The 25815-nt window shown below is 42.9% G+C and overlaps 1 protein-coding gene across 2 annotated transcripts in view; it reads left to right on the forward strand.

The window, feature by feature from the left end:
- Window positions 1–24361, forward strand: part of SLC29A2 (solute carrier family 29 member 2) — a 43722-nt gene extending 19361 nt beyond the window's left edge. For both annotated transcript variants that reach the window (XM_069739761.1, XM_069739762.1), the window contains exons 3-13: window positions 112–193; window positions 2287–2474; window positions 4116–4255; window positions 5556–5690; window positions 9405–9502; window positions 10519–10606; window positions 10683–10801; window positions 14109–14214; window positions 14311–14396; window positions 19393–19592; window positions 22251–24361. In XM_069739761.1, the coding sequence (XP_069595862.1) occupies window positions 112–193; window positions 2287–2474; window positions 4116–4255; window positions 5556–5690; window positions 9405–9502; window positions 10519–10606; window positions 10683–10801; window positions 14109–14214; window positions 14311–14396; window positions 19393–19592; window positions 22251–22362 (1354 nt within the window). In that variant the 3' untranslated portion in view covers window positions 22363–24361. The remainder of the gene's footprint in view (window positions 1–111; window positions 194–2286; window positions 2475–4115; window positions 4256–5555; window positions 5691–9404; window positions 9503–10518; window positions 10607–10682; window positions 10802–14108; window positions 14215–14310; window positions 14397–19392; window positions 19593–22250) is intronic.
- Window positions 24362–25815: the final 1454 nt, after the last annotated feature.

A 25815-nucleotide genomic window follows, 5' to 3' on the forward strand; every position in this document is an offset into this window, starting at 1 on the left:
ATTCCTTCCATACATCTTTACGTATAGGATTTTACTGAGAAAGACGTCCTCTTTGCTTGATGGGCTATACCGAAGCAATCCCATCAATAACATTTCCTCTTTCCTTTACAGATTCCACTTTGTCACAATTATATTCCTTATCTTAGGCCTTGGGACATTACTGCCCTGGAATTTTTTCATCACTGCAATTCCAGTAAGTAAAACATATATGCCCCTATGTATGTAAAATTCTTCTTAAATTCTTCGGTTGGTCATTGAACAAATGGCATGCATTTTTTCACATCTGCATTCATAACAAAAGCCCCATCTGGATTCATCATAGAGATCAACACTTGCTGTCAATTCTGATGGAACTGCAAACCCGGCTTTAAATGCCGGTGTGAACTCAGTCTTAAATATCAAATAAAGGGCAACAAAATCCCCAAGCTGAAGAGAATCTTTTTTAATTAACACATATTGGATGTATTTATATTAGAAATGATTTATGCCAGTGTGAGATTTATGTTCGCAAAAGTACAAGAATTCATTTTATGCTGAATTTACAAAACCGAGAAGGAAAGCTTATCTGGCCTGCTAATATCTTGTACAAACATAGCAACACTATAGAATACGCCGGACGGCACATGGGTGATTTTTATAAAAATGCGATCGCTGCTATGGTAGCTCAGTTTCGCACTGAGAAATGACACCATGTGTACCAGTCCAACTATAGTCTTCCTGCTTGAAGTATTAGTCATACATTTACTGTGTTCTCCTGCTTCTTAAAAAATGACTATGACGATTGACTAAAGAAGTAATGCAGCTACTGAGTGGAGATGAGGAACTAAGTTTGGTTTCTCATATCCTTGAATCGCAGTGAGAGTATGGACCGTGATGTACAGACCCGGCCGTGTGTCTCCAGACCCATACTCAACCCACTCAACAACCTCTAGGGCATATATAAGACTGAGTCAGGAGACCCGTGACCAGTCTGTGCATGGCCTTAAGGTGACCACACACATTAGATTAATGTTGGCCGAACCCTAGGATTTCTGGAGAATCGGACAACCATCTGATGTTTTATCGGGCCATCTGCCAATCAGGGGAAAAATCTGTTGGATTGATTTTCAACATGCTCGATCCCTTGTTTTTTTGTGAAGATCAGACATTGCCTGAGGCATCTACTCCCCTCTTCCCATTAAAGAACATGCATGTGTACGAGGGGGTAAAATATTGGCTCAATATTGTAAACCCTGTTCCCTACATGGATTGATGCGATTTCACTCCTTAGGCCGGGATCACACATACGCGAGATATGTCCGAGTCTCGCAGGTGAAAACCCTCTTCTGGCGCCGGCACTCCGGAGCGGAGCGTGCAGCCGCACAGCAACACATGGAGCCGCACGCTCCGCTCCCAAGTGCCGGCGCCAGAAGAGGGTTTTCACCTGCGTGACTCGGCCGTATCTCACGTATGTGTGATCCCGGCCTTAAGGTACCGTCACACTAGACGATATCGCTAGCTATCCGTGACGTTGCAGCGTCCTCGCTAGCGATATCGTCCAGTGTGACAAGCAGCAGCGATCAGGCCCCTGCTGTGATATCGCTGGTCGGGGAAGAAAGTCCAGAACTTTATTTGGTCGCTGGACTCCCCGCAGACATCGCTGAATCGGCGTGTGTGACACCGATTCAGCGATGTCTTCACTGGTAACCAGGGTAAACATCGGGTAACTAAGCGCAGGGCCGCGCTTAGTAACCCGATGTTTACCCTGGTTACCATCCTAAAAGTAAAAAAAAAACAAACACTACATACTTACCTACCGCTGTCTGTCCTCCAGCGCTGTGCTCTGCACTCCTCCTGTACTGGCTGTGAGCGTCGGTCAGCCGGAAAGCAGAGCGGTGACGTCACCGCTCTGCTTTCCGGCCGCTGTGCTCACACAGACAGTACAGGAGGAGAGCAGAGCACAGCGCTGGAGGACAGACGGCTGTAGGTAAGTATGTAGTGTTTGTTTTTTTTTACTTTTAGGATGGTAACCAGGGTAAACATCGGGTTACTAAGCGCGGCCCTGCGCTTAGTTACCCGATGTTTACCCTGGTTACCGGCATCGTTGGTCGCTGGAGAGCGGTCTGTGTGACAGCTCTCCAGCGACCAAACAGCGACGCTGCAGCGATTCCGGATCGTTGTCGGTATCGCTGCAGCGTCGCTAAGTGTGACGGTACCTTTACAGATGTTACCACTATTGTTAAAGAACAATATATTAGTTATTAATCAGGTTTGTGTCTTTTTCTAACATAGACCTTTTTTTCTCAGTATTTTCAGACCCGTCTGTGTTCAGAAACCCTCCAGGTGAATGAAATTTCCTCTAACAACAATCGTTCATCTGCACACAATGAGACGGCTCCATGCAAAGATGAGTTTAGCTTCAACAATTGGATGACACTCTTAGCCCAGCTGCCTCTATTGCTGTGTACACTGCTCAACTCCTTCATGTATCAATGGTGAGACCTTTGGTGTCTGATGTCACACGGACAATCTTGTTTTTTTTTTAAATTGACTTTACTTAGGGTACCGTCACACTATACGATTTACCTACGATCACGACCAGCGATATGACCTGGCCGTGATCGTAGGTAAATCGTAGTGTGGTCGCTGGGGAGCTGTCACACAGACAGCTCTCCAGCGACCAACGATGCCGAGGTCCCTGGGTAACCAGGGTAAACATCGGGTAACTAAGCGCAGGACCGCGCTTAGTAACCCGATGTTTACCCTGGTTACAAGCGTAAAACTAAAAAAAAAACAAACAGCACATACTTACATTCCGGTGTCCGTCAGGTCCCTTGCAGTCTCTGCTTCCCGCACTGTGACTGCCGGCCGTAAAGTGAAAGTGAAAGCACAGCCGCTGTGCTCTGCTTTCACTTTACGGCCAGCAGTCACAGTGCTGGAAGCAGACGGCAAGGGACCTGACGGACACCAGAATGTAAGTATGTGCTGTTTTTTTTTTTTTAGTTTAACGCTTGTAACCATGGTAAACATCGGGTTACTAAGCGCGGTCCTGCGGTTAGTTACCCGATGTTTACCCTGGTTACAAGCGAACGCATCGCTGGATCGCATCGCTAGATCGGTGTCACACACACCGATCTAGCGATGACAGCGGGAGATCCAGCGATGAAAGAAAGTTCTAAACGATCTGCTACGACGTACGATTCTCAGCAGGATCCCTGATCGCTGCTGCGTGTCAGACACAGCGATATCGTAACGATATCGCTGGAACGTCACGAATCGTACCGTCGTAACGATCGAAATGGTATAGTGTGACGGTACCCTTACAGTAAAACTTTTTTTTTTTTAAGCAAAACCTTTTTGGGAAGACGACTTCCTAATCTAGTGGGCATAATAAACTGTACCATAATTAGTGACTGAAACAGTTACTACAGCTACAAAAAATAATGGATATCTTTCTGGTTGCTTTTGTCAACAAAGCGCATTTTTTTCTGATGCTTTTGATAAATGAGACCTGAAATTAAAGGAAAAGAAAATTTGCATTTAATCTGAAAAAGACAAAAATCATGCTCATTGTATATTTATGGGCAGAACGGTGGCTCAGTGGATAGCACCGCAGCCTTGCAGCGCTGGAGTCCTGGGTTCTAATCCCACCCAGAACAACATCTGCAAAGAGTTTGTATGTTCTCTCCGTGCTTGCGTGGGTTTCCTCCGGGCACTCCGGTTTCCTCCCACATTCTAAAGACATACTGATAGGGAATTTAGATTGTGAGCCCCATCGGGGACAGCGATGATAATGTGTGCAAAACTGTAAAGCGCTGCGGAATATGTTAGCGCTATATAAAAATAAAGATTATTATATTTCAGCATGACTGAGAATAGATAGACACACATAACTAGAGCCCAGGAATTTGGCGGCATCAGCAAATTTCTTGCCATGTTTGCTCTGCTTCCTGGGACTAGTCCAGCACTGATAAAAGGGAACTTCTACAGAATATTTTATGTTTTCATTTTGATATTGTTTTAACTCTGTAACTCCTTTATAAATGTAGTGTTACAGTTTGGTAGTACTTTTCATTTGTCTGAGGTGATTGTCTATTTCTGATATAAAGTCATAACCTGTTGTAAATTTCTCCTAGGATCCCAGAAAGAGTGCGGATAGCAGGCAGCATGTTTGCTATCTTGTCCCTCTTTATTCTCACAGCAGTCCTGGTTAAAGTTGAGATGGGTGCCCAGACTTTCTTCGATCTGACCATGACCACCATTTGGTTTATAAATGGTAACTATAGGACAATTTTAAATTTTTTTAATTTTGTAATTAGCTACAGATGTTTTATATAACAATACAATTCGTCATATGGTCGGTACATCATTAGCATGTATGAAGGGAGGACATTTGGCATGACACTAGATTCGTGAGGCCCGAATCACGGGCAGCATGAATTAGTCTTTTACTTTGAAATGCTGTGGCATTTTGGGGGAAGCAACAGGGGACTTCAAAGAGAGGCAAGACCTCACCAGTCCGATGAAGATCCCATCCAGCCCCAGTTGATAAAACAGTTATGTACTCACATGGGGACGTCATCTGGATTAGTCTTGTCTCTGACAATAGTTTCTCGATGGCTTTTTGAACTATATCTTCTATGAAATGCTGCTGTGTTTCAGTAAAAAAAAATCTGGCTGCTATCTTTCAGCCAGGTTCTGATTCATGCTGTCCTTGGTGAAATGAATGGTGTGTTCCCTTTAATAAGTCTGGGGAATGAGAAAAAGTAAAATGCAACAAGCTATGCAGCTCTATGCCATATAGTGTGCAAACGTAAATGTGGGCAATATCTAATGTTTTTTTTAATATAACATGTAGAAGTGTGGTGCATTGATTTTCAATATTTCTTGCAATAAGGCATACAGTTAATAAGAGTGTGATGCCCTGTATGAACACAGTATGGGGAAATCTCCGCTGTCATGTGGATACTGCATCGTTTGGCTATTAGTATCCGCAAATACTGTCGGTTCATGGTTATACGTCCACTGTATTCCTAATGGCAGCGTTCCTCAATTCGCTCCCAAGGGATTGACATTTTGCTGGATGTCTATGCTACTACTCTGAGAAGGGGGAGGGGAGCGCTCTACTTAGAATAGTGATGAGTGAGTATACTCGTTGCTTGGGTGGTCTCCGAGTATTTGTGACTGCTCGGATATTTAGTTTTTGTTGACGCAGCTGCATGATTTGCAGCTGCTAGACAGCTTGAATACATGTGGGGATTCCCTAGCAACCAGGCAACCCCCACATGTACTCAGGCTGTCTAGCAGCCGTAAATCATGCAGCTGCGTCAACAAAAACTAAATCTCCGAGCACTTAAAAAATACTCGGAGACCACCCGAGCGTACTCGCTCATCACTACATATGAATGCTGCAGACATATATCTATGACTCCATTAAGTATACGTGTGTTGTTATAGCTGTCTCCACCATCCAAAGCTTTGGCACAAAAATACAGTATCTGGAAGTCCGTATAGTTTTATATGTGTTCCTCATTCATTACTCTGTCTTGACGTTTCCGTTTTGTTTTTTTGTCCAGCCTTCTGTGCCATTTTACAAGGCAGTCTTTTTGGCTTGTTGACCCTCTTCCCTCAGCATTACAGCAGCATGTTCCTCAGCGGGCAGGGAATGGCCGGCACCTTTGCAGCAGTGGCTATGATCCTCTCTATGTCCAGTAAGTGTCTTTGAAACTTTTATCTGGAAACATTTAGTATTAGTATTTCATTCCTGTCATTAAAGTCCTCAGGTCTGACGTTCCAGCTGCTATCACTTACTTACATTTTTACATTTGCACTTTTTGGGTTAATGGTCCTTAGTGTGTAGGTTACAGTTATGGGCTCAATATCGCAATTGTTACCATCCACCTCTCGTGTCTCCCCTTTTCCTCATAGTTTGTAAGCTTGCGAGCAGCAGGGCCCTCATTCCTCTTGGTATCTGTTTTGAACTGTGTTTATTGTTATGCTGTAATGTCTATTGTCTGTACAAGTCCCCTCTATAATGTAAAGCGCTGCGGATTATGTTGGCGCTATATAAATACAATTATTATTAGGCTCGGGTCATACATTTTCTCTCATGTGCTGATCACACTCTGATCAGAGATTGATCAGTGTGTGGTCCCATTTTCTATGATGAGGAGATGATGCAAAGAAATTTTCTCTTGTCTTCTTCATTCTGTTAGCCTGTAAAAATTGGACCACGAGTGCAGGCTGTTTTTTTTTTTTTTTTTTTTACCTCTGACTCATTGATTTGCCTGGCCGAGTGCGAGCCGAATATCAGATGCAAATCGTACAGACACATCCAAGGAAAAAAATCTGACGTGCACGACCGCATAGAAGAACCTTGGTCCGAGTCCGATCCGATGTTTTGTCGGATCTCACTCAGCAAAAATAAGCTTATAATAAAATACTGTCTGCCATTATATACAGTCCTCTTTATTTTATATCTATAGTCAACTTTTGCAGTCTTGCAGTTTCATTTTTTGCATATGTATCTGCTGCCCATATTGATATTTTTAGCATTTTTTTTTATGCTTGTCTGGGAAGGTTGTGCAACATTATCATTCCCTTTTCTTGTTCCTTTATTCTTTTCGTGTTTGTTTTGTTCTTTATCTTTTTGTTATGCGGAACAAACACATTGACTAGTGTTCTCCAAGGGGATATTTCGGTTAATCTGGTTTTAATTCAATAAGTAGCTCAAAAGTTAAAAACACTGAATTAAAACTGTTCTGTGTTTGTGGTCAGGTGTGTTTTTTCAATGTGCTATTAGGTGGGCTGCTACACTGTAATATAAAGTTACCTGGGTATGTACATAATGTCAGTCTGGGGTTACTGGAGTTCACAATTTCTTACTTTGTAGTTGTTTTTTTTTTCTTCCCCTCTTTTATATTCCATGTTAAACAAAAGGGTGAGGCTTTTGACATGGTGTCATTGTAAAGTCAGCTTCCAGGATGTATGTTCAGGATGTCACACCATTTATTAGTGCACATCTGAAAGAAGCGTTTATCCATTTTTACATTTGATGAAAGTAAAAGTTTTAATTGGAAAATAGTTATAAGCAGTTTGGTAATGGGCGTTTCTGTTTTTATAGTAGTATGGAGTTACAAGGAAGTTTGTCGGATGCTTTTGTCCTGTTCACAGCATTGGAGAGTTCAGTGATGTTGCCTAATGCTGGAGCCATAAATGGGGAGGCTGTGGGTTGATTTTCTGGCCCCCTGGGACCATCTCGGTACTCCTGTGGTCTCATTTACATACAGAAACTAGTTTGTCCTGCTGTAAAGGTACCTTCACACTGAGCAACTTTAGAACGATAGCGATCCGTGACGTTGCAGCGTCCTGGATAGCGATATCGTTGTGTTTGACACGCAGCAGCGATCAGGATCCTGCTGTGCCATCGCTGGTCGGAGCTAGAAGGCCAGAACTTTATTTCGTCGCTGGATCTCCCACAGACATCGCTGAATCGGCGTGTGTGACGCCGATCCAGCGATGTCTTCACTTGTAACCAGGGTAAACATCGGGTTACTAAGCGCAGGGCCACGCTTAGTAACCCAATATTTACCCTGGTTACCATTGTAAATGTAAAAAAAAAAAAAACTACATACTTACATTCTGGTGTCTGTCGCGTCCCCCGGCGTCAGCTTCCCTGCACTGTGTCAGCGCCGGCCGGCCGTAAAGCAGAGCACAGCAGTGACGTCACCGCTCTGCTTTACGGCTGGCGCTTACACAGTGCAGGGAAGCAGAACGCCGGGGGACGCGACAGACACCGGAATGTAAGTATGTAGTGTTTTTTTTTTTTTACATTTACAATGGTAACCAGGGTAAACATCGGGTTACTAAGCGCGGCCCTGCGCTTAGTAACCCGATGTTTACCCTGGTTACCCGGGGACTTTGGCATCGTTGGTCGCTGGAGAGCTGTCTGTGTGACAGCTCTCCAGCGACCACACAACGACTAAACAGCGACGCTGCAGCGATCGGGATCGTTGTCTGTATCGCTGCAGCGTCGCTTAATGTGACGGTACCTTTAGAGTAATCCCGCAGACATCACCGATTGCATTGCAAATTGCATTATAAATAGACAATTATCCAGAATTTCATCCAATACATACCTGAATTTTTAACAGTTGTGCCTCCTTTGTGAGGAAGAAGCGGTGACTTTGTTCTTTATTTGTCCGTTGTAAATCTGAATGTTCTGGTAATGAGTCAAGGCCGCATGTGAATAGCACTTGCCTATTACTTGGAACATGTGGTAGAACAGGTCTTAAAGTTTTTTACATTCTTGTATGTCTTAAGACTGATGACGTTTATGAACAAAGTTTTACTGACGTCTAGAAGCGCTAGATTTAGTATTATCACCCCGAGGGTTCACATAATGTGCGGCACATTTAATGCTTTAGGTGTAATTAAAAATGGGTAATAGGTTATCTAAGAAATCTTTATATCTTGTGTTGTGGACCAACATGTATTTTCATTCTATTTTAAGGAAATAAACTAGTAATAACTCTGCAACAAGAATGTGTTCGCCTGGCTTCACATATCAGCTATAGTTTTGCATGCCCCCCGAATACAATAGTTATAAAACAGCTCGCTGTATAACAATAGTCAAAGCAGTGCTTACCTCTAGGGATCACGCGGTGTCTTGAGCTGTCACAGCGGCGTCTTGTGCTTTTTGAGCAGTCACAGTCACATCTTGAGTGGTTGCAGTGGAGTCTAGTGCCTCCTGAGCAGTCACAGCGGCATCTAGAGTGGTTGCAGCAGTGTCTTGAGCTGTGTCTTGACATGCCGCAGCGGCGTCTTGAGTGTTCAAAGCGGAGTCTACGTCCTCTTGAGCGGTCGCAGCGGCGTCTTGCCCCTCTTGAGCAGTCATAGCAGCGCCTTGAGTGGTCACAGTGGAGTCTAGTGCCTCTTGAATGGCCGCGGCGGCATCTTGCGCTTCCTGAGCAATCACAGGGGCACCTTGAGTGGTCATAGTGGAGTCTAGTGCCTCTTGAATGGTCGCAGCGGCATCTTGCGCCTCTTGAGCAATCACAGCGGCACCTTGAGTGGTCACAGCGGAGTCTAGTGCCTGTTGAATGGGCACAATGGCCTCTTTCAGTGGTGTCCAGCACCTCTTGAACGGTCGCAGCGGCATTTTGCTAAAATTAGTCATTAAGTGCCATGGCTAATTTTGGTAAGTTTTTGGGGGGGACTTTGTGGATACTTCATGATTAGGATAGCAAAGTTTCTCAATTAATTTGACTAAATTGGATGACACGTTTGTCATGTTTGCCTATATGTTATGTTTAACCATCTGTATTGAGCAGATGGGTTTTCTACTCTCAGCCCCCTAATGTGTAAATTATTTATGGAAGGTTCCCTTCTTATTCTTTACCACGTTCTTCCTTTCTTCCTAATAGGTGGGGCAGATCACCGCACCACAGCCCTCGGGTATTTTGTCACTCCTTGTGTTGGGACTTTCATCTCCATCACCTGTTACTTCCTGCTTTATCGTATGGCAAGTATTAGCTTGTACTGTAGATCATTTAAAAAGGTGTTTTTCGGGCTGAGCCTAAATGTCTGCACCCAATCCTGATGATGAATTATGCAGTACTATTGCCATCTCAAGCGGTCGTCACATGCCACACAATGGCGATCATGTGCTGACTATCACATTTTCATGTTTCTCAATGATGTGTTGACAGAAGCAGGTGAAGGTAGTCGTCACAAGATCCCCAGTAGGCAAGTCGTGTGCTTGCGGTCACGTGGCGATCGTTGGACCTGGTGATAGAGGGGAACTGCCGTCACACTATCAGTATTTGAAAGCCAAAACCAGGAGTGGGTGATAAATGCAGAAGTGGTGCAGATGTTTCTATTAAACTTTTCCTCTAAGGCTTTGTGCACACGATGCGGATTTTGCCGCGGATCCGCAGCGGATTTGACCGCTGCGGATCCGCAGCAGTTTTCCATGTGGTGTACAGTACAATGTAACCCTATGGAAAACAAAATCCGCAGTGCACATGATGCAGAAAAATCCGCGCGGATTCTCTGCGGAAAAAAAGGAGCATGTCACTTCTTTCTGCGGATTCCGCGGATTTCAACTTGCACCAATAGGAAAGTGCAGTTGAAAACCCGCAGAGGAATCCGCAGAAGAAACTGCACACAAATCCGCAGTGAAAACCGCAGCGGTTTTGCACTGCAGATTTTCCAAATCCGCGGCGGAAAAATCCGCGGCAAAATCCGCATCGTGTGCACAAAGCCTAATTGTTCCACTCCTCGTTTTGGTTTACAAATACTGATGTAAAATACTGACCAAATACTGATTGTGTGACGGCAGCCTAACAGTATGCATATATGTGGAGCCTTTAAATCGCTAAGAAAAATAATTCTATTTTGAACCCAAATCAAATTTTGAGTCATTTTGTGATAATAATACAAGTGCTTTTCAATTTAACCTGAACTTCATGTTGTCTCTAACCTGGCGTCTGTGTATTAACAAATCATTTTAATTTTTTTTTTTTTTTTTTAATTCAGGAATTTGCAAAATGTTATCTGTCCAAGTCCAACACTAACAATTCAAAGTCCTATGAGCTTGAGACAAAAACTGAGCTGTTGCACCAAGGTACAGTCCTATTGTATCAGCACAGACACATTGCTGGCGTAGTCTATGAATGCTAAAATATTATCTGTCTTATAAGGAGAGGAAAACGGAGATGCTGCAGGACAGAAGAAAGCTGTTCTTCTATTAAAGGATGCAGAGTCTGGAGTTGTTGGCGAGGAGAAGCAAAGCGTATCTGTCTGGATTGTTTTCAAGAAGGTAAGAACATTTTGTTCTTGAAGATATTCAGATGAGTCCGCTTCTTGCATTATTATCATTGTTTGAGTGTTTGGTGCCTCTTTTTCGACATTACCATTTTACTTAAAGAAGCACTATGAAATGTTTCATGCCTAAACCTGTGTACATATATATATGATGTAGTGTGAGTGCCGTAACATACTTGTCAAACGCCGTCTTCCCCGGCTTCTAGTCCTGCACGGTCATCTTCTGAGTCATGTGACTGCTAATCCAACTTGGCAGATCACACTGGGGTCTATGTGTGAGCCGGAAGTTGCTCTGGAGGCTCGTACACTACAAAACATCGGATCACCCTCGAACCAATGTTCATCCACGGGGCCGTGCACATGTTTGACTTTTTTTTTTTTTTTTACCGAATCGTTGTTATTAAAAAAACAAACAAAAAAAAAACAAAACGCATGTCCGAGCTTGATCTGTTATTTGGATCGCTCTCAACCATGCAAGTCAATGAGTACGTGGAAAACATTGGACTGCACTCGGATGACATCTGAGTGCAGACCAATTTTCACCAACTAAACAGAATGGAGAAATTTTTGGGGAGCAGTCATCTCGTCTGAGAGAATCGGATCGCACTATGATCAAACTCTGATAGTATGATTAGCATAATCGACTGATTCTCTCGGATGAGAGAAAATACAGTTGTGTAAACCCAGCCTGACAGTGCAAGTCTGTGGAGCGTCAGAACAAGACTCCATCATAGGCTTACATTGTAAAAGCAACTTCCGACTCAAACACAGATGTTGTTGTCATTTGGAAAGTTAGAGTTATAGTGACCCAAATGTGAAAAAGATTACAGCGGCGCAAGAAACCAGGAAAGATGTCAATCTGCAAGTATCTTACCACACTTAACACTACATATACATGTACACAGGCTTAGGGCATAAAACATTTCATAGGAGTGCTTCTTTAAGTGATTTTTTTTTTAAAGTTGGCAGCACGCTAGTGTATCTAAGTGAAAAAGGAAATTTCAGCTTTTTTTTTTTTTTTTTAGCCTTAAGGTACCTTCACACATAACGATATTGTTAACGATATCGTTGCTATTTGTGACGTAGCAACGATATCGTTAATGAAATCGTTATGTGTGACAGCGACCAACGATCAGGCCCCTGCTGGGAGATCGTTGGTCGCTGAATAAAGTCCAGAACTTTATTTCGTCGCTGGACTCCCTGGAGACATCGCTGGATCGGCGTGTGTGACACCGATCCAGCGATGTCTTCACTGGTAACCAGGGTAAACATCGGGTAACTAAGCGCAGGGCCGCGCTTAGTAACCCGATGTTTACCCTGGTTACCATGCTAAAAGTAAAAAAAAAAAAAAACAGTACATACTTACTTACCGCTGTCTGTACTCCAGCGCTGCGCTCTGCACTCCTCCTGTACTGTCTGTGAGCCGGAAAGCAGAGCGGTGACGTCACCGCTCTGCTTTCCGGCTCCCAGCCAGTACAGGAGGAGAGCAGAGAAGCAGAGCGCAGCGCTGGAGGACAGACGGCTGTAGGTAAGTATGTACTGTTTGTTTTTTTTTACTTTTAGCATGGTAACCAGGGTAAACATCGGGTTACTAAGCGCGGCCCTGCGCTTAGTTACCCGATGTTTACCCTGGTTACCGGCATCGTTGGTCGCTGGAGAGCGGTCTGTGTGACAGCTCTCCAGCGACCAAACAGCGACGCTGCAGCGATTCGGATCGTTGTCGGTATCGCTGCAGCGTCGCTAAATGTGAAGGGGCCTTAAATGTGAAGGGGCCTTTAAGATGACACGGCAGGACAAATGATTGTGAAATGTATGCTTAATTCTAGATTCTACAAATAATAAAGCCGTTAGTCTCCATCTGTTTTCTACTGTGTAATACAAGTTACTGCACCCCCCCCAAAAAATAAGAAAATTCTTATAATATTACAAGTGTATGGTGTTATTTCAAATGCCTTTCTCCAGATTCCTGTTTGCTTTTATTTCCAGTGTTAATGCAAATGAAAATAGTGATTGCAAAAAAAAAAACCTCATTGGGAAATGTTGAAGCATTCCATAATTATTGCCATAAAAAGTGACACGTGGCAGACATGAAAAATGAGGCTTCGTCATTAAAAGGGAGTGGAATAAATTCATTTCCTCCCGGTAGCCAGGGTTTCAGAGCGTCAGCCACACGGCTTTAGGACGCTATTAACCTGTAGTGTAATCCCATATCTGCAGGTTGATAGCGTTTCGGGACATGACCGATTCACTTTTAGGGTATGTGCACACGTTCTTGATTTTTCGCGGTGTTCCGTGGCAAAAATGCTTAAAAAACTGCATACATTAAGCATCCCATCATTTTAAATGCATTCCGCAATTTTTGTGCACATGCTGCGTATTATTCCGCAATAAAAACGCATTGCGAAAAAATACGCAGCATGTTCATTAATTTTGCGGATTTCCCGCTATTTAATGCATCGGGAAGCTCAGGGGAAAAAAAATGCAAAAAAAAAAACCTGCGAGTAAAACACGTGCGGATTTTCTGCAGAAAATCTCTGGTTTTGTTCAGGAAATTTCTGAATAAAACCCGGAACGTGTGCACATACCCTTAAGGCCAAAATTGGCTGTCACTAAGGAATTAACCGCAGTCGGTAATTAATGCAGCAGGTAGTAATAGACGTCCTTTCTTTACATTTTTAATTCCTTTTTGCATCAGCTTTTGGCTTTGACTCAGAAAAACGGTATCAAAAGCTACAGTGAACCTTTGTGGAAGAAAGCCAAGGCATTTTAATAAGCCGGAGCCAGGAATGGATTCAAAAGGAATGAGGAATATAAAAGAAGCGCTTATATCTCTCCTTCCTGCTCAATCCACTACTGGTTTTGGCTTAAAAGAAACATGTCTGTGTGTTTCCTGACCTAAGGCTTTTTACCATGGTTGTAAATCCACATATGTCTGGTGTCGGCTTACTCTCCTTACCCCATAAATCGTGTTTATGATAGAGGCAGGGAAAATGGCGATTCTGCCGTATGGCCTGTATTACGGTTATACACAGCCGCTGTCAATGTGTCTTCACCATATCATACTTGAATAGTAGCCTACATTATTTTTTACTGAGAAAGTTCTGCTGTAAACCTATCAAGAAAAAGCATTGTCTCTAGTATTGGAAACCTCTGTATTGCAAATCACAAAACCATGAACTCGTTTCTTTCATGCAGTGATGAGCTGCAGTTTTCCGTAACTCTGTTTTGGAAATGCTGCCTCTAAAAAGCGTTATTTTCGGCTAGAAAAGGATTTACTTTTAATGTTTTTCTTTTTCCTGCAGATCTGGGTGATGGCTCTAACTATTGTGATCACATTTGGGGTAACACTTTCCGTATTCCCTGCAATCACAGCAAAAGTCATCAGCCATAGTGATAATGAAGGCTGGAGTGAGTGTCATTTTGTTTTGATCATAATCCCTTTTAAGCTTTTATATTATGATTTGATATTTTCATCTTGTGTTTATTTTCCACTATATATTTTAGAAAATTTCTTCAATCCTGTTTGCTGCTTTTTGATTTTTAATACCATGGACTGGATTGGACGCAGTATTACTACAAAAACCTTGTGGGTAAGTGATGATCCATAAATTAGATCTTTTGATCCTATTTGTAATATCACAGGAAAAGAGCCCTCACCTTCAATCCTTACCCCCGTTAGATTCTCAGTAGTTGCTCCACCTACAAAGATTCCTTAGGCTATGTGCCCACAGCGTCTTTTAGACTCCGACATACCTGCTGAGTTTTTCCTACAAAAGTTGCTTCGGAAATACGTTGCCTAAGGCCGGCTTCACACTTGCGAGTTTTACGGACGTAAGAGCGCAGAAACTACGTCCGTAAAACTCGCAAAAAATACGGCACAATTATTCTCTATGCCTCTGCTCCTATCTGCCGTATTTTACTGATCAGTATTATACGGCTTTCTACGGCCGTACAAAATCGCAGCATGCTGCGTTTGTCACCGTACTGCGCAAGAAATACGCCAATGAAAGTCTATGGAAGCGTGAAAAATACGGATTACACATGGACAAGCAGTGTGACTTGCGAGAAATACGCAGCGCTGTTAGAGAGAAAAGCCGGCAATTCAGTGCTGTGTACAGTAAAATCACACTGACAGCTTACAGTAGAATAAATGTGTACACATAGAATAGGTATATATATAGATCAATGAGCTATATTTAGCTTCATTTGCGGTGAGGCGCCCTCTGCTGGATGTTCATAGATCGTGGGAACTTACCTAGAAAGCTCCCAGGCTTTCTAGGAAAGTTCCCACGATCTATGAACATCCAGCAGAGGGCGCCTCACCGCAAATGAAGCTAAATATAGCTCATTGATCTATATTTAGACTCATTCCCCGGGGTTTTGCAGCGAGGAGTAGCATTGCATTAGCAAAGCTCCTTGCTGCAAAATGTTTTAACCCCTTCAGAAGGATTTACATCGTTGGACGTTACAGATCTGCGGAGGGTAAGTATATTGTTGGTTTATTATGTTTTTTCTTTCACAGAACGAGGGTCTTCAGTGACTGGATTGGGCGTAGAATAAAATACTCCAACAACCATTGTTTTTATTTCATTAAAATAATTTCAAATAATGTGTTTGTGTTTTATTTAACCCTTTACTACAATTGGATTAATAATGGATAGGTGTCAAAATTGACGCCTCTCCATTATTAATTAGGCTTAATGTCACCTTACAATAGCAAGGTGGCATTAACCCTTCATTACCCCATATCCCACCGCTACACGGGAATGGGAAGAGAGTGGCCAAGTGCCAGAATAGGCGCATCTTCCAGATGTGCCTTTTCTGGGGTGGCTGGGGGCAGGTGTTTTTAGCCAGGCGGGGGCCAATAACCATGGACCCTCTCCAGGCTATTAATATCTGCCCTCAGTCACTGGCTTTACTACTCTGGCGGAGAAAATTGCGCGGGAGCCCACGCCAATTTTTTCCGCCATTTAACCCTTTATTTTAAGAGCTAGAACGGCCAAATTTTGCAGATACACACTACTGACAGTAGTGTGGAATCTGCAAAAAAAATGGAGAGAAGACATGGTTTACTGTATGTAAACCATGTCTCAAATCATGTCGGGTTTTAGGAAGGAGAAAGAAAAAGCCGGTAATTGAATTACCGACTTTCAAGCTGTATAGCGCTGGAAAAAATATTAATATATATACATATGTGTCTCACTTTTTTTTTTTTTCTTTTTGGGACACATGGATCATTTCTATAGCGGTATGTTGGTTTTGCAAGCCTGCGAGAAAACCACGCAGTACGGATGCCATACGGATTACATACGGAGGATGCCATGCGCAAAAAACGCTGACACACCCTGCCTACGGAGGAGCTACGGACCACTATTTTTCGGGACATTTCAGCGTATTACGGCCGTAATATACGGACCGTATTTTCATACGCTGAGTGTGAAGCCGGCCTTATTTTGACGTCTTTTCTTTTTTAAAATTGGATGTATTAATTGTGAGTAGCTTCCAAGGAGAAGCAGCCAGGAGAATGGTCAGGTCACTTCTTTTTTTTGGCTTTAGAAGCCTGGGCAGTTCAAAGAAACTAGAAAAAAACGGAACATATGAACAAGACGTTGTTACATTGCTATTAGTGATGAGCGAATGTGCTTGGATTAGGTGTTATCTGAGCATGCTCAGATGTTATCGGAGTGTCTTTGGCATGCTCAAAAAATATGTTCGAGTCCCTGCACCTTCATGTTTCAAGGTTGTTAGACAACCACAACACATGCATGGGATTGCCTGTTTGTTAGGCAGCCCCTGTATGTGTTGTGGCTGTCGAACATGCAGGTGCGGGGACGCTAACATATTTTTCGAGCACACCGAAGACACTAGCACTCGATCATGCTTGGATAATGCCTTACCCAAGCACATTGACTCATCACTAATTGCTATGCATTTTATTCTTTTTGGCGCTTTCTAAGTGTTTTCTCATGCGGATTTTGTCCAAAAAGGATGCGGTGTGTATATACCATTGTGTGAATATAGAAACAAAGGAGCTATTGTTTGTCAGAAACACCAATGTAACCTGGCCAGATGACTTTGGGCTGACCACCCCGTTCAACCGACGGATATTTCTCCTGACTGACATAAACATGGTTAGCTTTGTCCCTGTTCATTCCTCTCTCCATATTTATATAAAGTGCCAATAGACCCCTTTTGGCTGCAGCTTATGTCCGTGGGAATCTTTTTTTTTTATTTTTTTCAGTCAGCCTCATACACATCTCTTTTTGATTGGCTTACTTTTATCCATCTCTTTGTCAGGTGCTTCAGTATATAGTTTTCTAGGACACACATGTATGCCATTCCTGTATTGATAAAGCAATACATATTAGTTTATTTATCCTGATCGCTCGGCTGATGGTCATCTCATTCGACTTTTCTGCTTGGCCAAGGGCTTCTGTGTTCTCTATGAGAAAGCCACCGACTGACACGTCGGCTGAAGGCTTATGTCTGGGAGAGCATTGTGATCAGCATTCTGAAATTGGACATGCGCGACCGACATCTCTCTCGACCATCAGGCGGCCGGCGCCCCCATACACATTAGACCATTGGCCTAACCTGTTGATATTGTCAGGTTTAGTCTACATTACTCTAAAGCAGGGGTCTCAAACTCGGCTGGGTATATGGGCTGCACACAGAAAAACATTTCATTTCGGGGGCCGCAATATTTGCATGACAAAATGACATTTTTAGTGATACCATTTTTTCTCTATACACCTTTTGAACTGGTCCCTATCTTGTAGTAATGTGCCCCATGCTGGTCCCTATCTTGTAGTAGTGCCCCATGCTGGTCCCTATCTTGTAGTAATGTGCCCCATGCTGGTCCCTATCTTGTAGTAATGTGCCCCATGCTGGTCCCTATCTTGTAGTAATGTGCCCCATGCTGGTCCCTATCTTGCAGACATGTACCCCATCCTGGTCCCATTCTTGTCGTTATGTTCCCCATCCAGGTTCCCCCATATATTGCAGACATGTGCCCCATCCAGGTCCCCCCATATATTGCAGACATGTGCCCCATCCAGGTCCCCCCATATATTGCAGACATGTGCCCCATCCAGGTCCCCCCCAGATATTAGACAGGTCCCCCATCCAGGTCCCCCCATTTTCACATAGACATAACAGAGAAGAAAAAAAAAAAGATTCTTCTCACCTGTCCTCCGTTCCCTCGGTGTCCTTCCTGCTCCTGCGGCCCGCAGGCACATAGACCCCTTGATGATCGCAGCCCGGTCCAGGAGCCGCCGACATCCGCGCTGTAGTGCAGTGTATTGCCGCGCAGAGACCGGCGCTCTGCACAGTAATACTAGTGACAGCCACCGCCTATCAGAGGCCAGCAGCTGACATCTGCGTCCCGTCGCAGCGGCGTATGATGTCACTGCCATGCGCAGATGTCAGCTGCTGGTCCCTGATAGGCCGGTGACTGTCACTAGTATTACTGTGCAGAGCGCCGGTCTCTGCGCAGCAATACACTGCACTACAGCGCAGATGTCGGCGGCTGCTGGAGCGAGCGCGATCGTTACGGGGTCTGTGCCGGCGGGCCGCGTGTTTTAGACCCCTGCTCTAAAGTATATGGGGCCTTAGATTTATTACAGAGCGTCAAGATGGAAAGCTAAAACATGGGACGGCTACTTAATACAAAGAAGACCAAGATATTGACTGCTGCCAGGTATGACCAGGACACAGTTGAGATGGACGGTGATGAACTGGAAAGACGTCAACCTGCTCGGATCAATGAGCACTCAACATGCAGTGATGACATCGGAAGTCAATAAGAGTATAGCCATGGGCAAATCAACAATGAAGTCACTGGACAAGGAACATTTCACTGACGACGAAAACATGGCTTGTACATAGTCCTTTTCTGTAATAACACGCGGATGCAAAACCTGGGCGATGAAGAAACAAGACAGAAGAAGAATCAAAATGTAGTGCTGGAGAAGGATGCTACCAGGAGCATGGATGGCAAGGACAACAAACCAATTTTGCTCACTCGAAGCAAGGATCACCAAGCTACGACTTGCCTACTTTGGACACATCATACGATTAGAGCAATCACTGAAGAAGGACATCATGGTGGGAAGAATAGAAGGAACAAGGCAAAGAGGAAGACCTGCAATCCGATGGCTTGATACAATCAAGATAACGTTAGAGAAGACCCTGGTGGACCTATCTAGGCTCGCACAAGATCCATCTTCCTACAGAGCGTTCCTCCATCAAGTCGCCATGGTTTGAGATTGAGCCAAAGGCCGTTAAAGAAACAAAACATGGAGCCTTAAGAGTGGAGCATTGTACTGCGAGGAATCTTTTATCTACTTTAGGAACAAGGGAGGACGCCCTTTCGCATGGCTGGAAAGTCTCAAGGGACGGAAATGCGGAAATGTTATGAGATCAGAGTCATGGTAGATTGCCAGTTACATAAAAAGAATGTTTTACTGTATCCACGCCAATGTCAAATACGCAGATCTTATAAATGACTAGTAGTGTACTTAATAGCTGCTGATTTAAACTCTGACTATGGAACTTGTTTGATTGTCTCTTCTCTTTTTTTCTCAGCCGGGTCCTGATTGTAAATACCTTCCTTTACTCGCAGCAAGCCGCTCCATATTTGTACCTCTCTTTATGTTTTGTAACATTCCCGACCGCACGTACCTCTACAGCTTCTTCTTCAATGACGCCTGGTTTATCATCTTCATGATCTTCTTCTCTGTCAGCAATGGCTACTTTGTATCTCTCCCCATGTGTTTGGCACCCACGTGAGTAGCAACATTAGCAAACTAAGCTTTGTTTTACCGGATTCTGTGAAGACTGGTCTTGAGAAAGGTGATATGTAGGATCAGTTGACTTTAGTAACGCAGAGATCGTTTAAAGGGAATTTGTCATCAGAAAATGACCAATTGTTTAAATCTTTTTTTTTTTAAGTTTTTGGTGATTTTTTTTTCCCATATACAGTATCATTATGTAAGGCTGCTTTCACACATCAGGTTTTTGGTTTTAGGCACAATCCGGCAGTTTCAGGCACAATCTCAGTCGAGGGGTTCAAGAGAGGCCTGGATGTCTTCCTGGAGCAGAACAATATTGTATCATACAATTATTAGGTTCTGTAGAAGGACGTAGATCTGGGGATTTATTATGATGGAATATAGGCTGAACGGGATGGACAAATGTCTTTTTTCGGCCTTACTATGTTACTATGTAATCTGGATCAGTTTTTTTTCTGATGCCTGATCTCTCGCTCGCTCGCTCGCTCTCGCTCTCGCTCTCGCTCTCTCTCTCGCTCTCTCTCTCGCTCTCTCTCTCGCTCTCTCTCTCTCGCGCGCTCTCGCTCTCTCTCTCGCTCTCTCTCTCTGTCTCTCTCGCTCTCTCTCGCGCTCTCTCTCTCGCTCTCTCTCTCTCTCTTCCCCCCCTCCCCCCCCCCCCCCCCCCAGGAACTCAAAAAACATGCGCAGTACATAGATCCGGATCCAGCTAAAAAAAACGGATCCAGTGCATCAGTTTGCATCCGTTTTTTCACTATTTACACCGGATCCGTTTTTTAGCAAATTTGCCGGATTGTGCCTGAAACCAAAAACCTGATGTGTGAAAGCAGCCTAATTTTTTTTTATAATTATTAAAAAATCTCACATTTTTTAAACTGGCCACAAGGCCTTATTCTAAACTCACTCCATTTTGTACAGAAGACGTTTTAGCAGTCGCAGTATCATCACAGTCAGAATTAGAATGTTACCTCTAACCTTAATATAGATAACACAGGATCCACCAATCACAAGAGGTGTTTCCTCTCCCTTCACAGTCATATATTTTCCAAGATCAGAGCATGCAAAGAAAATACGTCTAGAAGAGGGTTGTCCAATACTAGGACAAACCCTTTTCGATTTGAATGTTTGGCGCTGATAAAATAAAACCACTTATACTCACCTCTGGCGCCATTCCTGCAGAGTCGGCACTCCCGTTCCCGGGGATCTTGTGTGGTTATTATGACTCTTAAGCCCTTCATCCAATCAGCGCATAAGTGTTCTTATTTTGTAAGCGCCAAACATTCAGATCTAGGAGGGGCTGTCCTAGTAGTGGACTACCCCTTTAATGAGTCAGAACCAATTTATTGCTATTCATATACCTACTGAAAAGAACAAGTAGTAGTAGTAGTCCGAAATTTGGCCTAGTGGCCATCATGAACATTGCAAGGATTTAGACAACTATATGAAGAAAAACCATAATCAACAATGTTTTGAAAAATAAAACCAAATTATTTTTTTCTGTTTTTTGGGAGAATTTTATATTTTGTATCATTTTTAACGTGTTTTTTTTTTCCCCCCTGTGCTTTTAAGATCTCTATGCATGTAGCTTTTTGTTCTCTAGTTAAATGATGGACCCCATTATGGTCAGCGGGATCAGTCTGGCACCATTCCTGTCTATTATGTGCCAGATACAGCTGACTGTGAAAGTCATTTGTGACAGATAACACCGCAGTGGTTGTACAGTTGTCAAATGTCTTTCCAAAAACTACTAGTAGTGTAAAATAGCAAAACGACACACTCACTTCTTCTTTTCCGCAGCCATCCAGCATTAGTACTCGGCAGACCTTCCTGTCTTAGCAAAGAGATCAGCATGTGACCACGTCAGCCAGTCTGTGGCTACTGCAGTCATGGGCTTTACTACTGGCATCAGCGCTTCTTAGTGACCGAAGCCGTGATACCATTATTGCATCATGAGTCCTGATGAAGGCCTCAGTGCTAGGTTATCGGGGGAAGAGTTGTTTAATGCCCTGTTCAGACAGATCGACCCGAATCCTATGTGCACAGAACAATTGTATACCGGCAGCACGTGTCCTGTTTACAAAGGACCATGTTGATTTTTTTTATTGCTGGCATGAATGAGCGCTTTTGCTTATTTGTGGGGTGATTGCCATCATATTTATACTACTTTAAAAATTGTTCATGACATTTAATAAATGAGTCTAATGAAAAAAGGAAAAGGGTGAAACTTGGTCAAAGGAGCGCCGAAAGGAAACTCTGACACCAGAATGGGGTTTAAGCCGCAATGCGTTTCAACGGAAGTGCCGTCTTCATCAGGGGGACAAATGTCAATGACAAACGTGAATGAGAACAATGCTATCCATAACCTTAGGTAAAAATAAAGGAAATGTTATTAGGACAGATAAGATGGCTATTTCCTGCCATCAGTCCCCTGTGAGGAATTGCTGTGCAAAGGACATTGAAAATATCTGAATAACTTGCTGGGATGGGGCGTCTTTACATATGATATAGATAGATAGATAGATATATAGATATATATAGATAGATATATATAGATATAGATAGATAGATAAATAGATATATATATATATATATAGATAGATAGATAGATAGATAGATAGATATTTTATATACATACAACCTTTGTTTCTTTTCCAGGAAAGTATTAAAACATGAGAGTGAAACTACAGGCGCCCTCATGACCTTCTTCTTGGCATTGGGACTGTCAGTCGGCGCGGGATTATCCTTCGGCTTCAAAGTACTTTTATAAGTAGAAGACTTGAATCTCCATCTATGTTACAATAGTCCTCCTATCCTGACCCTCAGTTGTGTTCTGCAAGGGAGAAATCTGCACTGATCTCGGCCGTTTACTGTTTTCTTCTTATAATGTTTGTTTGATTGTTTTTTTTTAACTTATTTTCCTTCTATATAGTTTGTCGATTTTAGGCCAACAGTTGTCTCCCATCCTTAATGATCATTGCTGCTGCATTTTTATACATAAGAAAACTATTCTTAAAAGGGGTATCCTCATCTCCAAGATCCTAGTAGGTTTAATGATAATATTAGCAAATACCTCCAATTAGAAATGTAGTATAGTCCTTGTGATAAGCTATGTCGCTTTCCCCATGTGCAGGGCATTGCAGTAGTTTAGGTATCCATAGTTACGACCACTCATAGTGACAGTGAGCTATTCTTGGTCGTAACCATGGATACTAGGCAACTGCAATGCTCTGCATATGAAGTAAGGACATAGTTAATCACAAGAACTATACTATATTTCTAATTGGAGGTATTTGCTATTATTATTATGACTACACCTACGACATTTTTGGATGGGATCTTGGAGATGGGAATACCCCTTTAAACTATTTATATTCAGAACTGAAGCTGTTTTTTGGGTTATTTTTAGGTGTAACATTGAAAATAGGAATAGCACGTAGCTTCTCGGAAACTAATGTCTGCCAAATTGTATATCGTCTATAGAAGTTATCCACATTTATCACAAAACATTCTTGAAAAAAAAGCATCAGATGATCAAAGACCATTTCCTTCCCAAGAATTGCTCTAGAACTTTTCCGAGCAGTATTTCATCCTGTCTGTTAATATGTAGCGGATTGACCATATGTCACAATGTCGGTGTCCGGAACCAAAATGACCACGGTTGGTCAGAAGGTCTTGCAGAGTTGGTTCTGTTATGTTCCATCTCTTCTATATGGTCCACATGAGTCTAATTTTTTTTTTTTTGTCAATAGAGATTAGTTCTATGGGAAAAAAGTGTGAGACACAGACCACGGGAGATTTGTGCTAGGTTATGTTCACGTGGTATATATATAATCTGCTGATATTAAAGTCTGAATTTTCCAGGCGAGTAATGAACCTGTTGTAATGAATACAACAGCAACAAAATTAAGATGAGATTGCGGCAAATTTCATCTACATGTTGGGAATAAAATCAGCGCAGAAAAAAATGTTCAGAAAAATCTGCACGCAAGTTTTTGACGTGGAGTCACAGTAGATTTTTTGCGTATTCTTTTTTTTTTTTTCTTGCCAGTTTTCATCCCGTGTGGGCCCTCATAGGAACTGGAAAATTGTCTGCGTTTTACAGTATCGGGGTTAGGCTAGGTTCCCATTGCGTTAATGGGAACGCGCTAACGGACAGCGTTGCACGGCGAAATTAACGCCGTGCAACGCGTCCGTTAGCGCGCCCATTCACGGCAATGGGAATGCGCAGCACTAGCGCGTGCCATGTTCGGCACGCGCTAGCGATGCGCCGGTGTTTCGTGGCGCGCCGCGAACGCTGCTTGCAGCGTCCGAGGCGCGCCCGCAATCCGTTCCCCGCTCTCGCAGATTGGGGATCTGCGAGAGCGGGGACGTTACCGCGACCCCGGAACGCGGCCCCGGTAAAAACATTGCGTTAGTGCAATCCGTTTAGCGCTAGCAGATTGCGCTAACGCAATGTGACCCTAGCCTTATACATGAGATGTTATGAAATAATGGAGCATGTGCTTCCTTCAGGTTGTGGATACGCTGCTTCTTTAAGGCCGGATCCACATGTCCGTGTACAGACGGCAGTTTCCGGTCAGACTACTTATCACCAGACCTGAACTAACGAGCCTTATAGATAACTATGAGACTGTTCGTTCAGTTTGTGAGTCGGTGTCGGTCCAGAAATCGCTGCCTGTGATGAGTGCGAATCAAGCCTAAGCTCCTTTCACACATCAGTTTTTTGCCATCAGTCACAATCCGTCGAATTGTGAAAAAAAACAAAACGGATCCATTGCAGATTGTGAAAAACCCATGCGACGGACCCATTTTTTTTTTTTTGCCGGATCCAACTTGCTGATCCAGCTAATTTGATCCTAAACAAATCTGAGCTTGCTCAGTTAAAAAAAACGGAATCCGTCGCCGGATTCTGTAATTTGACGGATCTGATGCCATAGGCTTCCATTCTAGCAAACGACGGCGAAGTCGCTGTCCGTGTTTTCAACGGACACAAAAAAAACGTTACTATGTCCGTACACAAGGATATATCTTCATCCTGTTACCTCTGATACAGGATATTGCGCTCCCTGCACACTTGCAGCTCTATTTAAAAAGTTTTTAGCAATAAACTTGTAAAATGTACATTTTTATATTACTTTAGCTAATATTATTTATAGGATTTTAAAGAGAGCAAATCCAAGTTTATTTTTAGGACTTTTTTTTTTTATTTTTTTTTAGTTGTCTGGTTGGAAAGGGAACAAGCCGAATAGTGAAGGGTAGTTGTTAATGAATATATAAGTACTTTCCAACGCTTGTATTATAAAGCGCGTTTCCATTTACTCTTTGGCTGTGTGCTGCTATATTATTGATGAAACGTTCATATATTGTGTGTAAAACGCTTAATATTATATTTTTTATTTTATCCTATTGTAATAGACTGCTCTGATCTCACCCAAATCAACACGTGTATGTACGTCATGTCTCTGTTACATGTAGGATTCATGAGTGTGAACCGTATAGATGTGTGTCAGTGGAGTGGATGGATGTCCGGGGTAGAGGAGATATTTCCAGAATGTGACTTTTTACAGTATCATCGACCTGGGTATATAATACAATGCATTGGAGCGGCAGTCACCAGTGTGTGAGGTGCCACTCTGTATCATAGGATGTTGCTGTTACAAAGCAGATCAACAACTTCGTTTTTGCATTTATTATTTTATGTTAAATGCTCAAAATTGGGGAGGGAAAAAAAACAAACATTTTATCAGTTTATTTTTGTATGAATAAAACATTTTTTTGTGATAAACCTCTGTTTTATTGTATGATTTTAATACCACCACTGAGTAATGCCACATCCTGTGACGTCTAGTTCGACTGGCAGTAAGATCAAAAAAGTTGAAATAATCATCTCGGCGGCATCTTGTTCTTTGCAGGGAGCGTCCTTTAGAACGTGTCGCTGCGTATTTTATGAATTTCTAATATTGGACAAGCTGCACCATGCACGTTTGGAGGAGGAGATCAGCGTCTCCCAGACGTTTCTGCCCAGGAGAGATTAAGAGAGGAATTGCTGAGGGGCGCAAGCACGTGCTTCTGTTCCTTTGGGGCGGTTAGTGTTGTAGTCGCACTACACATGCAGTCAGCGCTGCAAAATGATGCTGCTTTTCTCCATATATCAGGGATAAATTGTAGTATGAAGCGTCTCTTAGTCTACAGCCTCATCCTTTCCTACCAAGTTACATAA

The sequence above is a fragment of the Ranitomeya imitator genome, chromosome 9 (genome assembly GCF_032444005.1).
Source record: "Ranitomeya imitator isolate aRanImi1 chromosome 9, aRanImi1.pri, whole genome shotgun sequence".
Taxonomy (NCBI): Eukaryota; Metazoa; Chordata; class Amphibia; order Anura; family Dendrobatidae; genus Ranitomeya; species Ranitomeya imitator.